This window comes from Dendropsophus ebraccatus, chromosome 13 (genome assembly GCF_027789765.1).
Source record: "Dendropsophus ebraccatus isolate aDenEbr1 chromosome 13, aDenEbr1.pat, whole genome shotgun sequence".
NCBI classification, from domain to species: domain Eukaryota; kingdom Metazoa; phylum Chordata; class Amphibia; order Anura; family Hylidae; genus Dendropsophus; species Dendropsophus ebraccatus.
Genome location: NC_091466.1, coordinates 67,296,099 through 67,316,382, shown reverse-complemented (window position 1 = coordinate 67,316,382; position 20,284 = coordinate 67,296,099). Strand labels below are relative to the sequence as shown.

General features: G+C 45.5%; 1 protein-coding gene across 7 annotated transcripts in view; it reads left to right on the top strand.

The window, feature by feature from the left end:
* Window positions 1-20,284, top strand: part of EVL (Enah/Vasp-like) — a 94,988-nt gene that overhangs the window by 46,721 nt on the left and 27,983 nt on the right. For all 7 annotated transcript variants that reach the window (XM_069949923.1, XM_069949924.1, XM_069949919.1 and 4 more), the window contains exons 2-3: window positions 5,203-5,371; window positions 6,426-6,603. In XM_069949923.1, the coding sequence (XP_069806024.1) occupies window positions 5,203-5,371; window positions 6,426-6,603 (347 nt within the window). The remainder of the gene's footprint in view (window positions 1-5,202; window positions 5,372-6,425; window positions 6,604-20,284) is intronic.

Here is a 20,284-nt window from a genome sequence, read left to right as displayed (position 1 = left end):
GCTGAAGCCGCTATAATAAGTAGTTATATGAATAGGAGGAGATATTGGTCAATGCCAGGAGGCTGCAGCGTAAGGCCATGTGATTCACATCCTGTTAATGGGTCAATGACCTTTTCAGTAGGGTCACGATGGGTATACATTCCAAAATATAGGGGACAACGCTTAAAGGGATCGTCCAGGGTTAGAAAAACATGGTCACTGTCTTATATATAGCGCCACTCTTGTCTACAGGTTTTATTTGGTATTGCAGCTCAGTTCTGCTGAGATGAATGGAGCCAAGTTGTAATACCACACACAACCTGAGGACAGGGGTGGTGCTGTTTTTGGAAGAAAGTAGCTGTGCATTTCTAATCCTGAGATAACCCTGTTAAGAGGGTTGTTTCATTAGACCCCCTGATTCTCCAATAGCGGACCTCCTTCTCCTCCTCTTTGTTGTCTGTGTCCTATAGGGTATATGGAGGGAGGGGTTGTGTACTTTATATATCCATTCCTCAAGATCTCTGCTTGCTGCCAGTGAATAGGAGCCTTCAGTTATAAGATCCACGTACTGATGTGATCATCTGTGAATCCTCTAAGAATGCTGGGGCTGTTTCCCGTTGAGGGGATCTAGCTGGGTTATGAAGACAAAGCCAGTGCTTTATGGGAAAACTATGCAAATTAACCCTCCACCAACAAGAAGAAACTGTCTCTCTGGTGCCACCTATAGGTAGCTATCCTGCAAGTCACTGTCTGAAATGAGAACTCTGGAAGTAATTGAAGTGGTACTCCAGCAAAAATCTTTTTCTTTTAAATCAACTGGTTTCAGAAAGTTATATAGATTTGTAATTTACTTCTATTTAAAAATCTTAAGACTTCCACTACTTATCAGCTGCTGTATGTCCTGCAGGAAGTGGTGTATTCTCTCCAGTCTGACACAGTGCTCTCTGCTGCCACCTCTGTCCATGTCAGGAACTGTCCAGAGCAGCAGCAAATCCCCATAGAAAACCTCTCCTGCTCTGAACTGTGTCAGACTGGAGAGAATACACCACTTCCTGCAGGACATACAGCAGCTGGTAGTGGAAGACTGGAGATTTTTAACAAGAAGTAATTTACTAATCAATATAACTTTCTGAAACCAGTTTATTTAAAAGAGAAAAAAATCACTGGAGTCACCCTTTAAGGTTTGCTTCCATTCAATTACAGAAAGCAGAGCTATTGATAAGTGATGATGATTTGTGGACAGACCTGTAGTCACATGACTGATAGGCGTCAGGCATGCTGGATGGTAGTGCGCACTGTACAGTCTATTTTCAGGGCAGCCTGTGCTAAGTGTAGTAGCATGAAGTCAGGGGTCATGTGCAGTGATGGCGAACATACCATAGAGGGGGGCTAGTGGGGGTCCCGGAGAAGAAGAAGGGGCCCCGCTCAGGTTATACAGCAACATTACTAAAAGAACATAGATCTCATATATATATATATATATATATATATATATATATATATATATATATAAAATTGCATGTTCTTACTGTTTTCAAGATCTACGTTTGCTGTCAGTGAATGCAAACCTTAATGTTAAATAAGGAGGATTTCCATTTACAGGATGGAGACTTGTTGTCACACACTGTAACAAACCCTCAGCTGTGTATATGAGCAGGACATGGTTCCATTCACTGGCAGCAAGCAGAGATCTGACAAATGGGGATGTATAAGAACACAGGGTATATTAGAATCACCCCATGTGTCACTTGTGGCTAGTCCCATCAGCTGTGTTGGGCTGTGTTCAGACTGTGCGTGTGAACACGCTTATTTGTATAAAAATCCTGCATCCTGCACAATGTGAACACCTGGGGGCTGTAGGTGACTTAATTTGCACGCACATCCAACAGTGTGAACACAGACACAGGATACGTAGTAGACCGTGCGGGGGGGTGGGGGGGTACAGGAAGTATCCGGATCCTTCTATGTATTACAGAGAGGCACATACCAAGCATAACTTCCACATGTTTGGATTTATTGCTTTAATGTCTGCAGACAGGACTGAACCTCCTAAAATTATATCTGCTCCTGGGAAAGCTGGGTGACAGGCAGTGCTTATAGTGACAGCCATACAGGTTGTCACCCAGCATCCCAGGATCTGGCACTGTAATATAATATAATGCCATTATAGAGACTGATATGACAGCCTTGAACTTTGACTCTAGACAGTAGAGGGCGCTATTGCCTTGTGACCAGCAGAACAGTTCAGTAGGGTTGTGTATAGCGCTGCCGTCCCCTCCTCTACTATGGCCATGTCCATAATGGAGAAAGTGAGAAGTTATACTGTGCAATTGTCCTGCAGTTATAGGGTAAGATCAATCCTGAATCCAGAGAGTGAGAAGTTATACTGTGCAATGAAGATTATGATAGGTAGAAGTTACACTGTGCAATTGACCAGCATAGTTAAATAAATAGATCATACATGTATGAAGTGAGAAGTGGTACTGGGTAATCACCTTACATTGTGATTGGGGACAAATATCGATAAACTGGTTCAGAATGCACAAAGTGGGAAGTTGTGCTGTGCAGTTTTCCTGCATACAATATGAAGTTGATCCTAAATGTAGAAAGTGAGAAGGGGTACTGTGCAGCCATCCCCAAACATAATGACAGTTAGTGATAAAATGGTCCAGAGTGCAATAAGTGAGAAGTTATACTGTGCATTTACCCTACATACCAAATCAGGGCTAATAGTGATGAATTGATCCGAAATTTAGAAGTTATACTGTGCAGTTGCACCATCTACTTTTTGATGGTGCCAAAACCATACAGGTGTGTGTTTAGGCGAGACATTTGCCCCTGTCCAGCTCACCGGAGACCCTCTGTAGTCCTTGGCAGCCACTAGTGGTTTTATATTCTGAAATCTGAAAGTTTGTTACATTGTTTTCCAGCCTAGATGCTATCAGTGTGAGTTTGATACATTGTAGCAGTCTGGAGGTTGGTGCTTGGATTGGATACAATTGTTTCAGAGTCTGTTTCACACACTACATTCTCCCTGTGTGATGTAACAATGGCCGTGTCTCCGGGTGTGATATAGTAGTGGCTGTGTCTCCCTGTATGATGTAGCAGTGGCCGTGTCTCTGTATGATGTAGCAGTGGCCGTGTCTCCGGGTGTGATATAGTAGTGGCTGTGTCTCCCTGTATGATGTAGCAGTGGCCGTGTCTCTGTATGATGTAGCAGTGGCCGTGTCTCCGGGTGTGATATAGTAGTGGCTGTGTCTCCCTCTATGATGTAGCAGTGGCCGTGTCTCTGTATGATGTAGCAGTGGCCGTGTTTCCCTGTGGGATGTAGCAGTGGCCGTGTTTCCCTGTGGGATGTAGCAGTGGCCGTGTCTCCCTGTATGATGTAGCAGTGGCCGTGTTTCCCTGTGGGATGTAGCAGTGGCCGTGTTTCCCTGTGGGATGTAGCAGTGGCCGTGTTTCCCTGTGGGATGTAGCAGTGGCCGTGTCTCCCTGTATGATGTAGCAGTGGCCGTGTTTCCCTGTGGGATGTAGCAGTGGCCGTGTCTCCCTGTATGATGTAGCAGTGGCCGTGTTTCCCTGTGGGATGTAGCAGTGGCCGTGTCTCCCTGTATGATGTAGCAGTGGCCGTGTCTCCCTGTGGGATGTAGCAGTGGCCGTGACTCTGTATGATGTAGCAGTGGCCGTGTCTCCCTGTGTGATGTAGCAGTGGCCGTGTCTCCCTGTGTGATGTAGCAGTGGCCGTGTCTCTGTGTATGATGTAGCAGTGGCCGTGTCTCCCTGTGTGATGTAGCAGTGGCCGTGTCTCCCTGTGTGATGTAGCAGTGGTCGTGTCTCTGTATGATGTAGCAGTGGCCGTGTCTCCCTGTATGATGTAGCAGTGGCCGTGTCTCCCTGTGTGATGTAGCAGTGGCCGTGTCTCTGTATGATGTAGCAGTGGCCGTGTCTCCCTGTGTGATGTAGCAGTGGCCGTGTCTCCCTGTGGGATGTAGCAGTGGCCGTGTCTCTGTGTGATGTAGCAGTGGCCGTGTCTCCCTGTGTGATGTAGCAGTGGCCGTGTCTCCCTGTGTGATGTAGCAGTGGCCGTGTCTCCCTGTGTGATGTAGCAGTGGCCGTGTCTCCCTGTGTGATGTAGCAGTGGCCGTGTCTCCCTGTGGGATGTAGCAGTGGCCGTGTCTCTGTGTGATGTAGCAGTGGCCGTGTCTCCCTGTGTGATGTAGCAGTGGCCGTGTCTCTGTGTATGATGTAGCAGTGGCCGTGTCTCCCTGTGTGATGTAGCAGTGGCCGTGTCTCCCTGTGTGATGTAGCAGTGGTCGTGTCTCTGTATGATGTAGCAGTGGCCGTGTCTCCCTGTATGATGTAGCAGTGGCCGTGTCTCCCTGTGTGATGTAGCAGTGGCCGTGTCTCTGTATGATGTAGCAGTGGCCGTGTCTCCCTGTGTGATGTAGCAGTGGCCGTGTCTCCCTGTGGGATGTAGCAGTGGCCGTGTCTCCCTGTGGGATGTAGCAGTGGCCGTGTCTCCCTGTATGATGTAGCAGTGGCCGTGTCTCCCTGTGTGATGTAGCAGTGGCCGTGTCTCCCTGTGTGATGTAGCAGTGGCCGTGTCTCCCTGTGGGATGTAGCAGTGGCCGTGTCTCTGTGTGATGTAGCAGTGGCCGTGTCTCCCTGTGTGATGTAGCAGTGGTCGTGTCTCTGTGTGATGTAGCAGTGGCCGTGTCTCCCTGTATGATGTAGCAGTGGTCGTGTCTCTGTGTGATGTAGCAGTGGCCGTGTCTCCCTGTATGATGTAGCAGTGGTCGTGTCTCTGTATGATGTAGCAGTGGTCGTGTCTCTGTATGATGTAGCAGTGGTCGTGTCTCCCTGTATGATGTAGCAGTGGTCGTGTCTCTGTATGATGTAGCAGTGGTCGTGTCTCTGTATGATGTAGCAGTGGCCGTGTCTCCCTGTGTGATGTAGCAGTGGTCGTGTCTCTGTATGATGTAGCAGTGGCCGTGTCTCCCTGTGTGATGTAGCAGTGGTCGTGTCTCTGTATGATGTAGCAGTGGCCGTGTCTCCCTGTGTGATGTAGCAGTGGCTGTGTCTCCCTGTGTGATGTAGCAGTGGTCGTGTCTCTCTGTATGATGTAGCAGTGGCCGTGTCTCCTTGTGTGAATAGTGACCAGTGGGGGATGGGTTCACCACACGTCCGCCATGACTAACGCCGTTCTCCCTCTTATGTTTTCAGTGAACAGAGTATCTGCCAAGCTCGCGCTTCTGTCATGATCTACGATGACACCAGCAAGAAATGGGTGCCGATCAAACCCGGGCAGCAGGGCTTCAGCCGCATCAACATCTACCATAACACGGCCAACAACACCTTCCGAGTAGTCGGAGTGAAACTTCAGGATCAGCAAGTACGTACGCTCCGCAAACAGGAGAACAAAGGCGCACAGTGTATTGTGGTCATGTGATACATTGTTTCCCCCAACCTGTGGCTCTCCAGCTGTTGCAAAACTACAACTCCCAGCATGCCCTGACAGCCGCAGGCTGTCAGGGCATGCTGGGAGTTGTAGTTTTGTAACAGCTGGAGAGCCACAGGTTGCATAAATAGGGTTGAGATTACGCTCTATGATCTGTATACCCTAAGCGTGCACCATGTTAGAAGATTCGTGATTATATTGCTCTGTGTTATCATCACGACTCTCCATTCTGCTCACTTCTCCATTAGCGGTTATCTAGTTTCTGTGTGTATATATATATATATATATATATGTGAACGGCACATCTCTTTAACCCCTTACATGCAGCAACACTTTATATCCCTAATAACCCCAGTGCTAGCTGGGAGGGGGCGGCACCCCTGTCACTCATGTACAGCACCATGTGATTACTCGTTAACAGATTAAAAAGGATTATAAAAATATTGCTTTTTTTTTTTTTTTTTTCCCCCAAAACAGCGCTACCCTTGTCCTCAGGCAGTATATGGTATCACAGCTCAACTCCATTCACTTCAATATAACCGAGCTGCAATACCGCATACAAACTGAGAATAAAAGTGGCGCTGTTGTAGCTATGATTTCCATCCCTGGATTACCTCATTTATTGTCTGTCTTGCATTTTGTAATTTTAATAAATTGAGTGATTGTAAGAAAGAAATTCACACAGCGCAGTTTTTCCTTATCTATAAGTGTGTAACATTAGTAACCGTAACCTATGCATGTCCAGGATTAAAAAAACATGGCTGCTTTCTTCCAGTAGCGCCGCTCCTGTGCACAGGTTGTGTGCGGTATTGCAGCTAACCTCCAATGAGGTGACTAGGGGCTGAGCTGCAATACCGCACACAACCTGTGCACAGGGGGGGGCGCTGTTTAAGGAGAAAGCAGCCATGTTTTTAAAATCCTTTCTTGGCTTGCTGTTCTGTAACTTTCGCTGCTTCCTTTGTTGTAATATCACGTTTCTTCCCCTCAGGTAGTCATAAACTATTCACTCGTGAAAGGTCTGAAATATAACCAGGCCACGCCAACCTTTCACCAATGGAGGGACGCCCGGCAGGTGTACGGCTTGAACTTTGCGAGCAAAGAAGAGGCCACTGCTTTCTCCAACGCCATGCTGTTTGCGCTCAATATCATGAACTCACAAGACGGAGGTAAAACGCTGCTGCTGTCCTCGCTGAGGGTTCGTCACAGTTGTATCCAGTCTACACAGTCATGTTTCCTGTATTGATACATAGTAACAAACTCACAGAGAGTCACTGCTGCTGATGTGTTTAGCTCACGGAGGATTGTCCATACTGGATACATTGTACCAAACCCTCAGCTGTGTGAACTATTACTTTTATAAGTGTATTCAGCCTCTGGGTGTAAAGGAATTCCATTCACTGACGGCAAGTAGAGATTTGGATTTCATTGTACAGTTAGATTAATTGTTATGCTATTTATCCAGATGCTTCTTCCAGAAACAGCGCCACCCCTGTCCTTAGTTTGGATGCGGTATTGCAGCTCAGTTCCATTGAAGTAAAAGATGTAATACCGCACACAACCTGAGGACAGGGGTGGCGCTGTGTGGTATCACTATTCATCTATATTCCCTTCAGGGGCACTGAGCTGCAATACTATGCCGAAACTGAGGACAAGAGTGGCGCTGTTTTTAGAAGACAGCAGCCATGTTTTTTTCCAGACAGATCCCTCCTAACGTACGTTACCCATTGTGTAAGGTGATGATCCTGTGTATATGGAAATTTCATCCCAGTAAGTTATAGGCTTATATTGGGACAGTAGTCATGCGAGGTGTCACATAAGAAGCATACTAAGCTGTGGTGTATCCTAGCGACAGTTGATTGGTTGCTATGGGCAACGGTTTGGAACCTCATGTATCAAACTCCTCAGAGTAACATTGTTGCACATTGAACTTATTCTATAGGGAAACTTCTCCCGATAGAGCCGATGTCTGAAATAACAGGCTGCTCAGCCAATCACTGGCCGGGATGGGACTGCCGCAGTCAGTGATTGGCTGAGCGGCCTGTTACTTTAGGCACTGGCTCTAAAGTTGTATCGGCGGCTGCGGGGAGAAGACAGTAAGACACCCGAGAGTGTGGAGAAGTAATGTACACAGTTTATTATTCACTATATACAGCAGGGCTGCACAGACATCACTAATAAATAAATATATATATATATATATATATATATATATACAGCCCTTTCTGCACAATTATGGAGCCGTGTAATGGGGCCCTTAGGCTTCATTCACACCTTCTATAGTTTTTCAGGACTATAAATGATGTCTGCAATCATCCGGAATATTCATCCACGATTCGCAAAAAAAATTGTAAGGCTGGGTTCACACTATGTTTTTGCAAAAAAAACGGATGGAAAAAACGTATGCATTTGTGTGTATCAGTTTTGCTCCGTTTTTCCATTGACTTCCATTATAAAAAAAAAAAGGATCAAAATGCAAAATCAAAAATTTGTACACAAAAACGTAGCTGACCTTAGTTTTGCTTTTGATCCTTTTTTTTATTTATTTATAATGGGAAAACGGATCAAAACTAACGCACACAAATGCATATGTTTTTTCCGTATTTTTTTGCGAAGTTAAATTAGTTAGGAATGGTTTAAAATGATTACTCATCCGTATATTTTTTACAGATTTGCAAATGTTACGGATGTTTCAGTTATAAAAATTTCGGATCCACGAAAAATTGCCTGCGAGCGACTTTCTTTTTGATTATGTAATGAATTTTCAATATGTATGTTCGAAAATTACATAAGCCACTAATAAAATATCGTTAAAAAAAATAAATAAATAATAAAAGCAAAATAGAAATAGAAAAAAAATTAGAAAAATGAACTAAGAAAAATACCCTAAAACAATAAAAAAAAAAATAGATTTTACAATAATAAAAGCAAAATAAAAATTATAAAAAAATAAGAAAAATAAACTAAGAAAAATACCCTAAAACAATTAAAAGAAATAGATTTTACAATAATAAAAGCAAAATAAAAATGATAAAAAATAAGAAAAATAAACTAAGTAAAATAGCCCAAAACAATAAAAAAAAATGTGATCGTATAAGAATAAAAAAATATAAAATATACATAAAAAAATAAGAAAAAAATAAGAAAATTACCCTAAAACAATGAAAAAAAAAACTGTATAATAATAAAAGCAAAATAAAAATTGCAAAAATTTAAAAATAAAATAAACAAGGAGACAAAGATACAGAGATTTTTTTTTTTGCATTTCCCTTCCAAGCAAAATCTTGTTTGCCCTGTGTGTTAGTGTGAGGAGTGACATGTGATGCTGCTATAGGGAGGCAGTGTCTGCCGGTGGACAGGCGGCTCCTGTTTCACCCCTGGTCTCAGCCTATTTGGATACATATATGGTCTAGCTGGACTCCCGTTCGCTTTTCCTGTCACCGCTTCCCTGATTGGACGACTTTCTGTCCAAAATATCCCTGGGAGTCTTTTGGGGGCTTAATTCTTGGCTTGTTTTCAATGGACATTTTCTGCCCCTGCCTCTATTTTGTGGACATGGAAATTGTTGAATTTGCCAGAATTTGACATGGTGCCGGAGAGCGGGAAGATCTGTATCCCCCATGAGTCATTTGGATGTATTATTGGTGCCGTCCTCTATCAATGACCGCCCAGTGTGGTCACCGACCGGCTGCTAATTTGCATCATTTAATATGTCTGGTCAAAAGGATCGGGAAGGTCGGCACAAGCAGATCACCTTGGCCACCATCAACTTGACCTGTGAGTATGCTGCGGCTTAACCCCTCTATGACTTGCAGATATAGTTATCGCAGTTCTAGTTCTTGCAATCTATTATTTTTTTGGGGGTGTAAAATGTGGTCATAGTAAGTCATATAAAAACATTTTTTTTAAATTTTATAAATTTTCTGTTTTAATAAATTTATTGTAAAGTTAGAAAAACGTGCACTGGTGGCTTTGGATTTTGTTGCTTTTTGGAGAGCAAGATGGTGGTCTGCAGCGTCACAATACACACGAACATGGCGGAGGCGATTACAAGGCAACGGAATCATCGGATTTGGATTCTGTTTTGGAGTCTCTGTACATTAACTCAAGAGCAGGAGGAGAAGAAAAAGGGAGCTGGTGGATCCGCTGGATGCCTGACACCTATAGCGCCTAATGGCTTCCGACCTGTGAATGGACAAAATAGCGGGAACACTGCGCCATTTTGTCCAATATTTTGGATAAAACTTGCAACAGAGCAGATGTGAACCCCAGCCCTGTAGTATAATAGATAATGGTTTCTCCAAGATGTGGCCCTCTAGTAGTTACACAATTAGCAGCATAAATATGATAAATAATAAATGTAATGGTAATAATAATCTTAACAATATGAATATTTATATAAAATCTAATAAATAAATATACTAAAAATAGAAATAGATAGATAGATATGCATACAATAATAAGATAAATATATATATATATTTAATATTTTTATTTATTTTCATGTATTTATCTATTTATTCTATTCTATGAAAACCTTTCATCAAAGAGGTTATCCAGAAATAGAAAAAATTTTTTTTTCCAGAAACAGCGCCACTCTTGTCCTCAGTTTGTGTGTGGTATTGCAGCTCCATTCCATTGGAGCTGAGTTTTAATATGTACTAACAATAACGGGACAAGAGGGAAGCTGTTTTTGGTTGTTCTAAGTCTAAGTTTATCACAATACTAAAAGGATTACATGGCTGCTTCTTTCTGAAATAAAACAGCGCCACCCCTGTCTTCAGGTTGTGTGTGGTATTGCAGCTCAATTCTACTGAAGAGAAGGGGACTTAGCTGCAATACTACATACAGTGTACACAGGTGTGGTGCTGTTTTTGGAAGAAAGCAGCCATGTTTTCCCAATCCTGTATACACCTGGAAAGTGAGCGTATTATGTTGGTATAAAGACACGTTAATAAAGCTGTATACACTCTGTTTGATGCCGCGCACATCACTCTACATGAGAGAAAGCAGCAGATAATGTGTCTCTTTACCCTCCCCGCGCGCCCTGTCAGCGATCCATAGAGAGACACGCTCCGTAATCGTTACATAATAGACATGAAATGAAGTTTTTGATTAAACGTGGCCTGAGGTGTTCTGCTCACCAGAGTGCTGAGGCGTAAGCAAGGGCTAAAAATATGTCCCAATAAGCTCCGGAAAACAGAAATAGATGGTTTTATTTAGAGCTGTGGAACTCTAGAAGAGATTCCCCATTTCACTGCCGGCGTAGAGAAAAGAGAGGGAATTGTACAGAGAGAGATTCATGGATTCAACTGAACGCAAGACTCTCTTAGTATTTGCTGCCAATCAAAAATTGTAAAAGGAAGATGCTTTGTATATAGTCCTGATTGACAATCTCATTAAAAAAAGAAGGAAAAGAATCTGCCGTTTTGTGTACACAGCTCCAGTGCACACCTATGTGTCACCATGGTGACAGACTACAAACAAACCCACTTTGTGTAGTCTGATTGTACAGGAATGTTTTGCTCCCCTTTTCCTGATAATCTGCAAGAATTAGAAAAGGAGGGAGAAGGAGTTGGGTGGGGGGAGGGGGTATGTACCATTGTGGCATGCCATATGGCTACTGTGGGGTCCTTAGAGATCGGCCCCATCCCTCTCGACAATGAATGACTAAAAGCTGTGCATGACAGGAAGTGCATTGTTGATTGTTGCAGAAAAGGTGGAGAGGGAACGAGCTCAAGGCCCTTTACTTTCATTAGCTGTGACACATTTGAGCCTCGGGGGGGGTGGGGGCATTTTGATCTTTACTATGTGGCCCCCTAAGTGTACACCACCAGGAGATACATAGGGATGGTTCAAACCTGCCGAGGTTCGGGTTCGTATGAATCCGAACGCTCGGCATCAGATTCCTGCTGTCTGCCCGCTCCGTGCAGCGGGTGGATACAGCGGGAGGACCGCCTGGAAAACTGGGATACAGCCTATGGTTATGGCTGTATCCCAGTTTTCCAGGCGGTCCTCCCGCTGTATCCACCCTCTCCACGGAGCGGGCAGACAGCGGGAATCATTTCCGAGGGTTCGGGTTCGTACGAACCCGACCCGAACCAGGTTCGGACCATCCCTACGACATAACACAAGACTTCAGGGTCAGACTACACACAGGCTTGTTGGTAGTCTGTTACTATGGCGACACATAGGTTTGCATAGGAGCTGTATACACGAAAAAATTATATATTTTTTAAAATATATAAATCTATACGATTATTTTTTAATCAAAATAATTTGCGAAGCTACTTGGTGCATACGAACCTGCTGAGAGCTTCTGGTAGCCCCTTACCTTGTCCTACCAATGCCGCTCTCTTTTGACCCTCTCTGGGGGGCCGAGGACCGCCCCCAGTGCTTCACAGCTGCTAATTTGCATATTTTTATAAGATTGAATTTTAATTAAAGCGGCAGGACTTACAACGGTCAAAAAAACTGCGTTGGTAAGAAGAGGTAAGGGGCTACTGACCTGCACCAACCTGCTAATAGTTTTCCTTTAAAGGGAACCTGTCACTAAGACAATGCTATCTAATCTGTCGTCATCTTGTTACAGAGCAGGAAGAGCTGAGCAGATTGATCTATCTCTTTTTGGGAAAAGATTCAGTGTAACTTGTTACTGATGATTGAAATCCCTGCTCGTTCTGTGATAAGGAGTCCAGTGGGCGGAGTCACTCAATGGACTGGACTCTTTAGCATAGAAACATCAGAGATTTCTAAGTTATACTGAATCTTTCCCCATAAACATATATATCAATCCGCTCAGCTCCTTCTGCTCTATAACATGATTTCGATTTTATGGGACGGGTTCCCTTTAAGCTTTGATCTTTTCTACTAATACAGAAATGGTTGCAAATGTTTTTCCAACCTCAGGCTGGAATGTTTTTGTATTTTTTTTCTGTTAGCGGTTGCAAAAAGGTAAAGTCCAAGAAAATCCTTATTTAGCGTTCCCATTTGCAGGCGGTTGTATCTCGGTCCCCGCGCGGTCACATGTCGCAGATTCGCCGTGGGACTATAAAGACCTATTTTTACCAGACTATTTAATTAACAATCCATTGAGCGGCCTCGGTAAGAGGATCTCTTGGCTGGCATTTTCATTGTCCGGGCTCCTTTGTCTAGGGATCCGGATACCTCCCTAGGGAGCACATTTGCTCTCCAGAAGACTGGATAATGATGGATAAGAGTTATTATGGGGGGTTTCTTATTTGTCGATTCCTTCTTCCTGAGATTAGCGGAGCACCCAATGCTCTGGGTATCCAGCAGTAATAATAGCCTTAGTGTCAGACTGGCATTAACACCCCCAATAGCTGGCAGTAATGGGGTCCAGTCTGGATGCATATAGTGCAGGATCAATGGCAGAAGTGTGGAGATTCACCAGGTGATGTTATTACTGGTGGTTGTGTCAGCTCAGCCAATGATGGTAGTGTGTTAACGCCAGTGCTAGTCCAGCACACAGGTGTGATGTTGGTACCTGTTTGTGTGGCTGGCTGTGTTCCCTGTGGTCAGTAACCTGCCACGTTGTAGTGGGTCCCTTGGGCTTTTGTCACGGTAGTCCTGAGTGGCAACTGACCCACCTGGACTATTGGTACCGCCACCCACAGAAAGGGGAAAAATAACCCAAGGTGTACGGTGCTGGTGCATACAAAGTATGACAGAGTCCCAGTGATGTAAAAATATAACAGCAGTACAATACACTTTGGTAGAATAGATAACTCTTTGACACATACTAAGGGTATGTTCACACTAAATAAAACAGGCGGAATTCCAGGGCAGAACTTTCCGCCGTGGAATCCCGCCTGTCTCAGGGTGTCATTGCCCGTCTATGGGAGAGCAAGCGCTCCTCCGCTGCCACGGCTCTCCGCTCAAAGGACTGACATGTCAATTCTTTGAGCAAAGAGGGGAGGAAGCGGACGCACGCCCTCCCATTCACTCACTACAGGACACTGAGCACAGTAGGATTCGGCGGCGGAGAGCTCCGCCGCGGAATTCTGCCGTATTTGCTTAGTGTGAACATACCCTTAGTGCTTAAACTCATTGTGCTTAAGAACGTGCTTGAGAAGTAGAATAAAATAGAGGTATTTGTAGCAGTGCTTGAAGAGTTAAGTAGAGGAAAAGAGTTTGTCGAAGGAGCCCCAACCCAATGTAGCTGTGTACTCTGCTGGAACTTGAAGATATACTTTATAGTGAGAAGTTTTACTTGTAGTTGTGTTTAGACTTTGGTCTTGTCACGCCCGGAGTAGTGGATCCACTGGACCGGCACCAGCGATGGCACAAACCTCACCAGGGAGCGGAGTCTAAGGGGCCGCTGGTTTTCACCAGAGCCCGCCGCAAGGCGGGATGGACTTGCTGCGGCAGGCGACCCCCAGGTCGCTACCCCTGGCTTGGTTGCTGGTGTCGGCAGGCGAGGCGTGGCAGGAGATGGCACAGGCAATAGTCTGCAGATGAGAGAGCACGTGACAGGCTGGCCACGGGAACAGGTGGAGTGACAGGGGAACAGGAACCAGGAATAGGGACTTGGGACCAGGTAACGGACAGGACTCAGGAACAGGGACTTGGGACCAGGTAACGGACAGGACACAGGAACAACAGGGAGCTGGGCCAAACGCTATGGGAAGCATGTAGAGGCTCCAACACAGGGGACAGGGCATGCTGGGATTTATAGGGGAGTGATTGGTGCAACTACCAATTAGGAGCGCACTGCCCCTTTAAATCTGAGACAGCCGGCGCGCGCGCGCCCTAGGAGGCGGGGACGCGCGCGCCGGCTGGCACAGCGAGAGACAGGAGCGTGGAGAGGTGAGGCGCCCCCCGGGGCCGAAGCAGCAGCAGCGCCGGGTCCCTACACAAGGACCCCGGCGGCTGCACGGGACAGGAGGCGGTCGCGGCGGCAACCCGGAACGCGGGACGCCGCCGCGGCCGTGACAGTACCCCCCCCCTTTGGCCTCCCCCTCTTTCTTGCCTGCAAATGGCACAGGAAGCCACAAAGTCTTTGACATCTTGGGATAGGCTGGGCCACCAGTAGTGGCGAGAGATCCGTTGGCCGGTCTTACGGACTCCAGGGTGCCCGGCCTCCAACGAGGAATGTCCCCACTTCAAAATACCTCTTCGAAGCGCAGGGTGGACATGAGTCTTTCCGGGGGGTACTCTCTGAAGAGTGGAGGTGACGACTGGTACTAGGCGATCAGGCGGTATAACGTGGCAAGGGACTGTGGGTCTGTGGACGAGGACCTTCTGTAAGTTCTTCCGGTGGTGAGAGGACACGACCTTAGTCTTGGGTACGGGGAGAGGGTACACCTCGGCAGAGAAGGCATCCGCCGAGTCTTGGTCTTCTGCCGGTAGGCCGGATAGAGGCTTGGCCGGGACAGGAAATGACATAATACACTTGGTCTGAGGTGACTTGAGACACTGGTGGGAACAGTCCTGACCCCAACAGAGAATCTCCCCGGTTCTCCAGTCCAGCTGAGGGGCATGTTCTTGTAGCCACGGGAGTCCCAGGAGGACCGCGGGGGAAGAATGGGGCAGGACGTAGAAGGATATCTCTTCTTGATGTAAAGGACCCACCTGGAGGACTAAAGATGCGGTCTGGTAGTACACACGGTCGGTAAGAATTTCGCCCGTGACCGAGGAGATAGTCAGGGGCCTGGCTAGTCGGGTCACGGGTAGCCGCCATCTTTGGACCAATGTTGCCGCAATAAAACTGCCTGCTGAGCCAGAATCGAGGAAGGCAGTAGTCTGATGATTTTGTCCTGAGGGAGTCCGGATGGAAACTGGCATAGACAGACTTGGAATGGTGGCATTCGCACCTAGGGACACCTGTCCCACCGGACCTAGGTGCAAGCATCCTCCGGATGTTTGGGGACGTAGGGGACATCCCAGCCGGAAGTGATCGGAACCACCGCAATAGAGACAGAGATTCTGCTCCAGGCGCCGGATTCTTTCATCAGGCGTCAGGTGAGCCCGTTCCACCTGCATAGGAATCTCAGGAGAAGGTTGGAGCCTACTGTCACGCCCGGAGTAGTGGATCCACTGGACCGGCACCAGCGATGGCACAAACCTCACCAGGGAGCGGAGTCTAAGGGGCCGCTGGTTTTCACCAGAGCCCGCCGCAAGGCGGGATGGACTTGCTGCGGCAGGCGACCCCCAGGTCGCTACCCCTGGCTTGGTTGCTGGTGTCGGCAGGCGAGGCGTGGCAGGAGATGGCACAGGCAATAGTCTGCAGATGAGAGAGCACGTGACAGGCTGGCCACGGGAACAGGTGGAGTGACAGGGGAACAGGAACCAGGAACAGGGACTTGGGACCAGGTAACGGACAGGACTCAGGAACAGGGACTTGGGACCAGGTAACGGACAGGACACAGGAACAACAGGGAGCTGGGCCAAACGCTATGGGAAGCATGTAGAGGCTCCAACACAGGGGACAGGGCATGCTGGGATTTATAGGGGAGTGATTGGTGCAACTACCAATTAGGAGCGCACTGCCCCTTTAAATCTGAGACAGCCGGCGCGCGCGCGCCCTAGGAGGCGGGGACGCGCGCGCCGGCCGGCACAGCGAGAGACAGGAGCGTGGAGAGGTGAGGCGCCCCCCGGGGCCGAAGCAGCAGCAGCGCCGGGTCCCTACACAAGGACCCCGGCGGCTGCACGGGACAGGAGGCGGTCGCGGCGGCAACCCGGAACGCGGGAAGCCGCCGCGGCCGTGACAGGTCTGACAATCTTTTGCCCTGCAGTGTGGAGCTACCCATCTGATCAGGGTACTACAAGCCCCAGCTGTGGTTATCTGGGGGTAGCTAAGTGTCCGGGGATGTCTCAGTTACCTGCACTGTGAGATAGAATACGTAGACCTTCTTTACGGTAGCTTTGTCCTATCCAGGCTAGTTCCTCTTGTGTTCAGGATACTGCCCTGCTCTTTGTAGACATGTTCTCGGTGTGGGTCAGGGTGTTCCTTGATTACCACGCCCTTTAAAGCGCTTAGCACTGCATAGTAGATAAAGCAGTAGTAGTCAAAGAACTAGTTGTCTCTTGCTGCATCTACACACTTGGGTGTCTAGACTCGCATGTCCTTGTCAGGGGTCCTGGCATCAGCCAGGCCCTGGCTTAACTACTGCAGGAACAGCTTTTTTTGCATCTTCCCTCTCTGAGAATCTGGTAAAAACTGACTGTGCACTTCACCTCCACCATGTAACTCCTCTTACAGAGGCCTAAAGTGAGCTTCCCTGTGAGTGGTGGGGATGAGTGTGTGGTCAAGAATAGCACATGGTACAACAATAAGATTAACCCAATACTGACTTCAGCTGTGCAGCACATAGACATAGAAAATACTGACACCTAGTGGTGAAACCTCAAACTACCTCACCACCACTTTTTACCTGAAAGACGAAGCTTTTTGAGAGGTGCACAGGAGATAGAAAAACACCTGTTGTGGGACATCACAGAAGCATTGGGCAAGTGTTGGTTAGTGCCCATTCACGTCACATTTTGGCCTCATGTTGGTGGATGTGTTTCTGTGAGCCCATTGAGTTTAATGAGGCGATCCTAGTTTAGTCACATAATAACTAGTGTGCCCCCCCCCCCAATCCGTCCCTGGTAACTACTATGTTATTACCAACACCGAGCCCATATTTTCATAGGAAGCCTTGGAATGTAGTCTCTCTTGTGGCTGAGCCAAGATGACATGTTTTGGAGCTTCATATTAGTTATAGGAATGGAATGCCTGGATGTATAGAGGAGGGTGACCGGGGGACATTGAGAGCATTCATAAGGGGAGGGGGGAAATATCTCCATTATGGAATCCTCTCTGGCCACAAGTGTTGAAAAGCCACAATAAGGAAGGTATCCGAGTGCCGCTCTGATGTATCGTCACCCCTCTCATCTAGAGCTCTCATATATATAGACCTTCTCATCTAGAGCTCTAAGAGTTTGGGCAGTAAATTTTCTCTAGGTCGCCACCTGATGGTCTAACATTCAGGAAATGTCATGGGGAGGAATGCAATCCAGCTCTGAAGAAAGATGGAGGAAGTATAAGGATGGGATGGAATGTTTCCTCTCTGAGGATAATTTATATATCATGTTACCCAGTATCACTCCATCATCCAAGAAAACCTGACCGCTTCCTAGTGCTAAAGGCCTTGTATGAGGAGATTGGTTGGCTCTATATCATGTTCTCTTAGCTGTGTGCAAAATTATTAAAATCATGTTTTCCTTCCAAGCTCAAGTTTTAGAGTGGCCGGGCTGAGCTACAGCATGCATGCCTCCCTCCTCCACCCCCAGCCAGGCATGATGGGATTTCTAGGTTTCGTTATCTCTGCGTTTAGGGTAAAAGGTCTAGGACCTGGCGCTGTAGATGTCTCATCACTTTATTAGTTCTTATAGGTAAAATATTCAACTAACACAATGACTTTTGTTCTTGTCCGTGGAGGAAACCAGTCGCCCAGAACAACCTAACAGAATTCAGCTTTCAGAGAACTTGATAAATCTCCATAGAGTCAACAAAGGAACCAAGGACCATTTTGGGCCTAGAACAACATCAGATGAACCTTTCTGGTACCTGAGTTACCATGGAAACCTGTGGGTCCTAATGCAGAATCTAAACCAGGGCCCCCCATCTGCAGTACCATGTAATATATTGGGGTTATTATACAAGGCAAAGGGTCCTTAACCCCCAGACACCTCTTATATTTTTGCCCTTGGTCCCACCGACTGAAGGATCATGAGCGAGATTTATTAAACATGGTGTAAAGTGAAACTGGCTCAGTTGCCCCTAGCAACCAATCAGATTCCACCTTTCATTTTTCAAAGAGTCTGTGAGGAATGAAAGGAGGAATCTGATTGGTTGCTAGGGGCAACTGAGCCAGTCTCACTTTACACCATGTTTGATAAATCTCGCCCCATGTGTTTTATGTTTTCTTAGCCAAGTTTTATCTTGCCTTCTATGATGACCATACCATATGCCAATTGATGTGAAATCACATGAAATAAGATATTGTAGCTAGGGGGCGATATTGCAATAAACTATTTTGCTTTGAGTTGAAAGGATTTTCTTAAAGGAGAACTTTTTTTTTTCTTTTCAAATCAAATAGTGTTAGAAAGATTTGTAATTAACTTATATTTAAAAACCTATAGTCATGCAGTACTTATCAGCTGCTGTTTGTCCTGCAGGAAGTGGTGTATTCTTTCCAGTCTGGCACAGTGCTCTCTGCTGCCACCTCTGTCCATGTCAGGAACTGTCCAGAGCAGTAGATTAATTATCCCGAAGTGCTGACACATTGTAACAAAACAGATGTACAACGTGAGCGGCCATCAGATACTAACAGAAGAGAAGGAGCGGAGGCGGCATATTCATTGATCCCAAAGGATGAGAGGCCACCAGCCAGAGACAAGAAGAATGAACGGGAGACAGATGGAAAAGTTACACAATGAATATTTAATTCTAAAAATTCTGTATTTCGGAATCCGATGCCTTTTAAGCTCCATTAAACTTTATATTCCCATCTCAATTGGATGATCAAAAATTTTATCCCTTTTAATTTTATTTATTATTATTATTTATTTTTTTTTATCGGTTATTTTTAGGATTTTTTTTTCTTACATTTTTTTTTACTGCCAGTAAAAGCTTGACTAGAATCTGTGATAAAATATTTAAGCAGAAGAGATGCGGTCCTGCGCTGTAGTGAAGGGTTTGGTTACAGCGGTTGTAACCTGGCACTCTATGGGAGGGCAGGTGAGGAAGCGGGATGAATAGAACCCATTGAGCAGTGCTCAGAGGCCTTGTATAGCATGGTCAGCAAGGAATGGGTCCTTCATTGCTTCTGTCTGTGCCACTGCGACTGCTTCGTCCTTTGCAGAATGTCCTGTAGGTGATGGCTTTTATTTATTTTATTATTTTTTTTTTTGCAGTTTACTATATGGCTGTATTATACTATTATGTTACTATTGTATGTCATGTTACTTAGATATTATGTAACTTGTTGAGCCTATGGTTATTGCAGATGATTCTTCAACATCATCATCTTACTATGAACTGTTAGGAGTGTTTTCCCTTTGATTATAATTCTGAGTACTGTCGCTTTAAATTTAAGTGTCTACCAGCTGTCAATATTGTTAACACTGTGGTCTTAAAGGGGACACACAACTTTATTATTTTATAAATTAATAATATAGAAGTGTATCTTGTGTGTATATATATATATATATATATATATATATAATATGTATTGGATGATGGATCTGCCGGATGTTCCTTTACCTGCAGACATGAAGGCACTCAGCAATAATATCAGCATTGATGTCTTAATGGGGAGATACAAATATAGCAGAGCTGAGGTTATCATTTAACCCTTATGTGGAGTGATAAGTATTGATACGTTATTGTTAACAATAAGGACCACTACAGGTTATCATGGGGCCCCATAACAGACACATGAAGGTGATATATGAATACCAACATAAATGCATTGTATATATGAACACTTCTGCATTCATAGACCTGCACATGCGCATATATATATATATATATATATATACTAATGTCCACTTCTATACATATATATACCTTCACATGCATGCACACCTGGATGTATGTACATTAACACATGCATATACCTGTATATGCACACATACATACATACATACATAAATACATAAGTAAATACTCCTGTATGTATATGTGTGTGTGTGTGTATATATATATATATATATATATATATATATATATATATATATATATATATAATCTGTTCTGCACGGCCACAACAAGCAATGCAGGGTCATCCTTGCAATCACTATACGATGGTGTAACATATTACTTATTCACTTTGGTTCAGG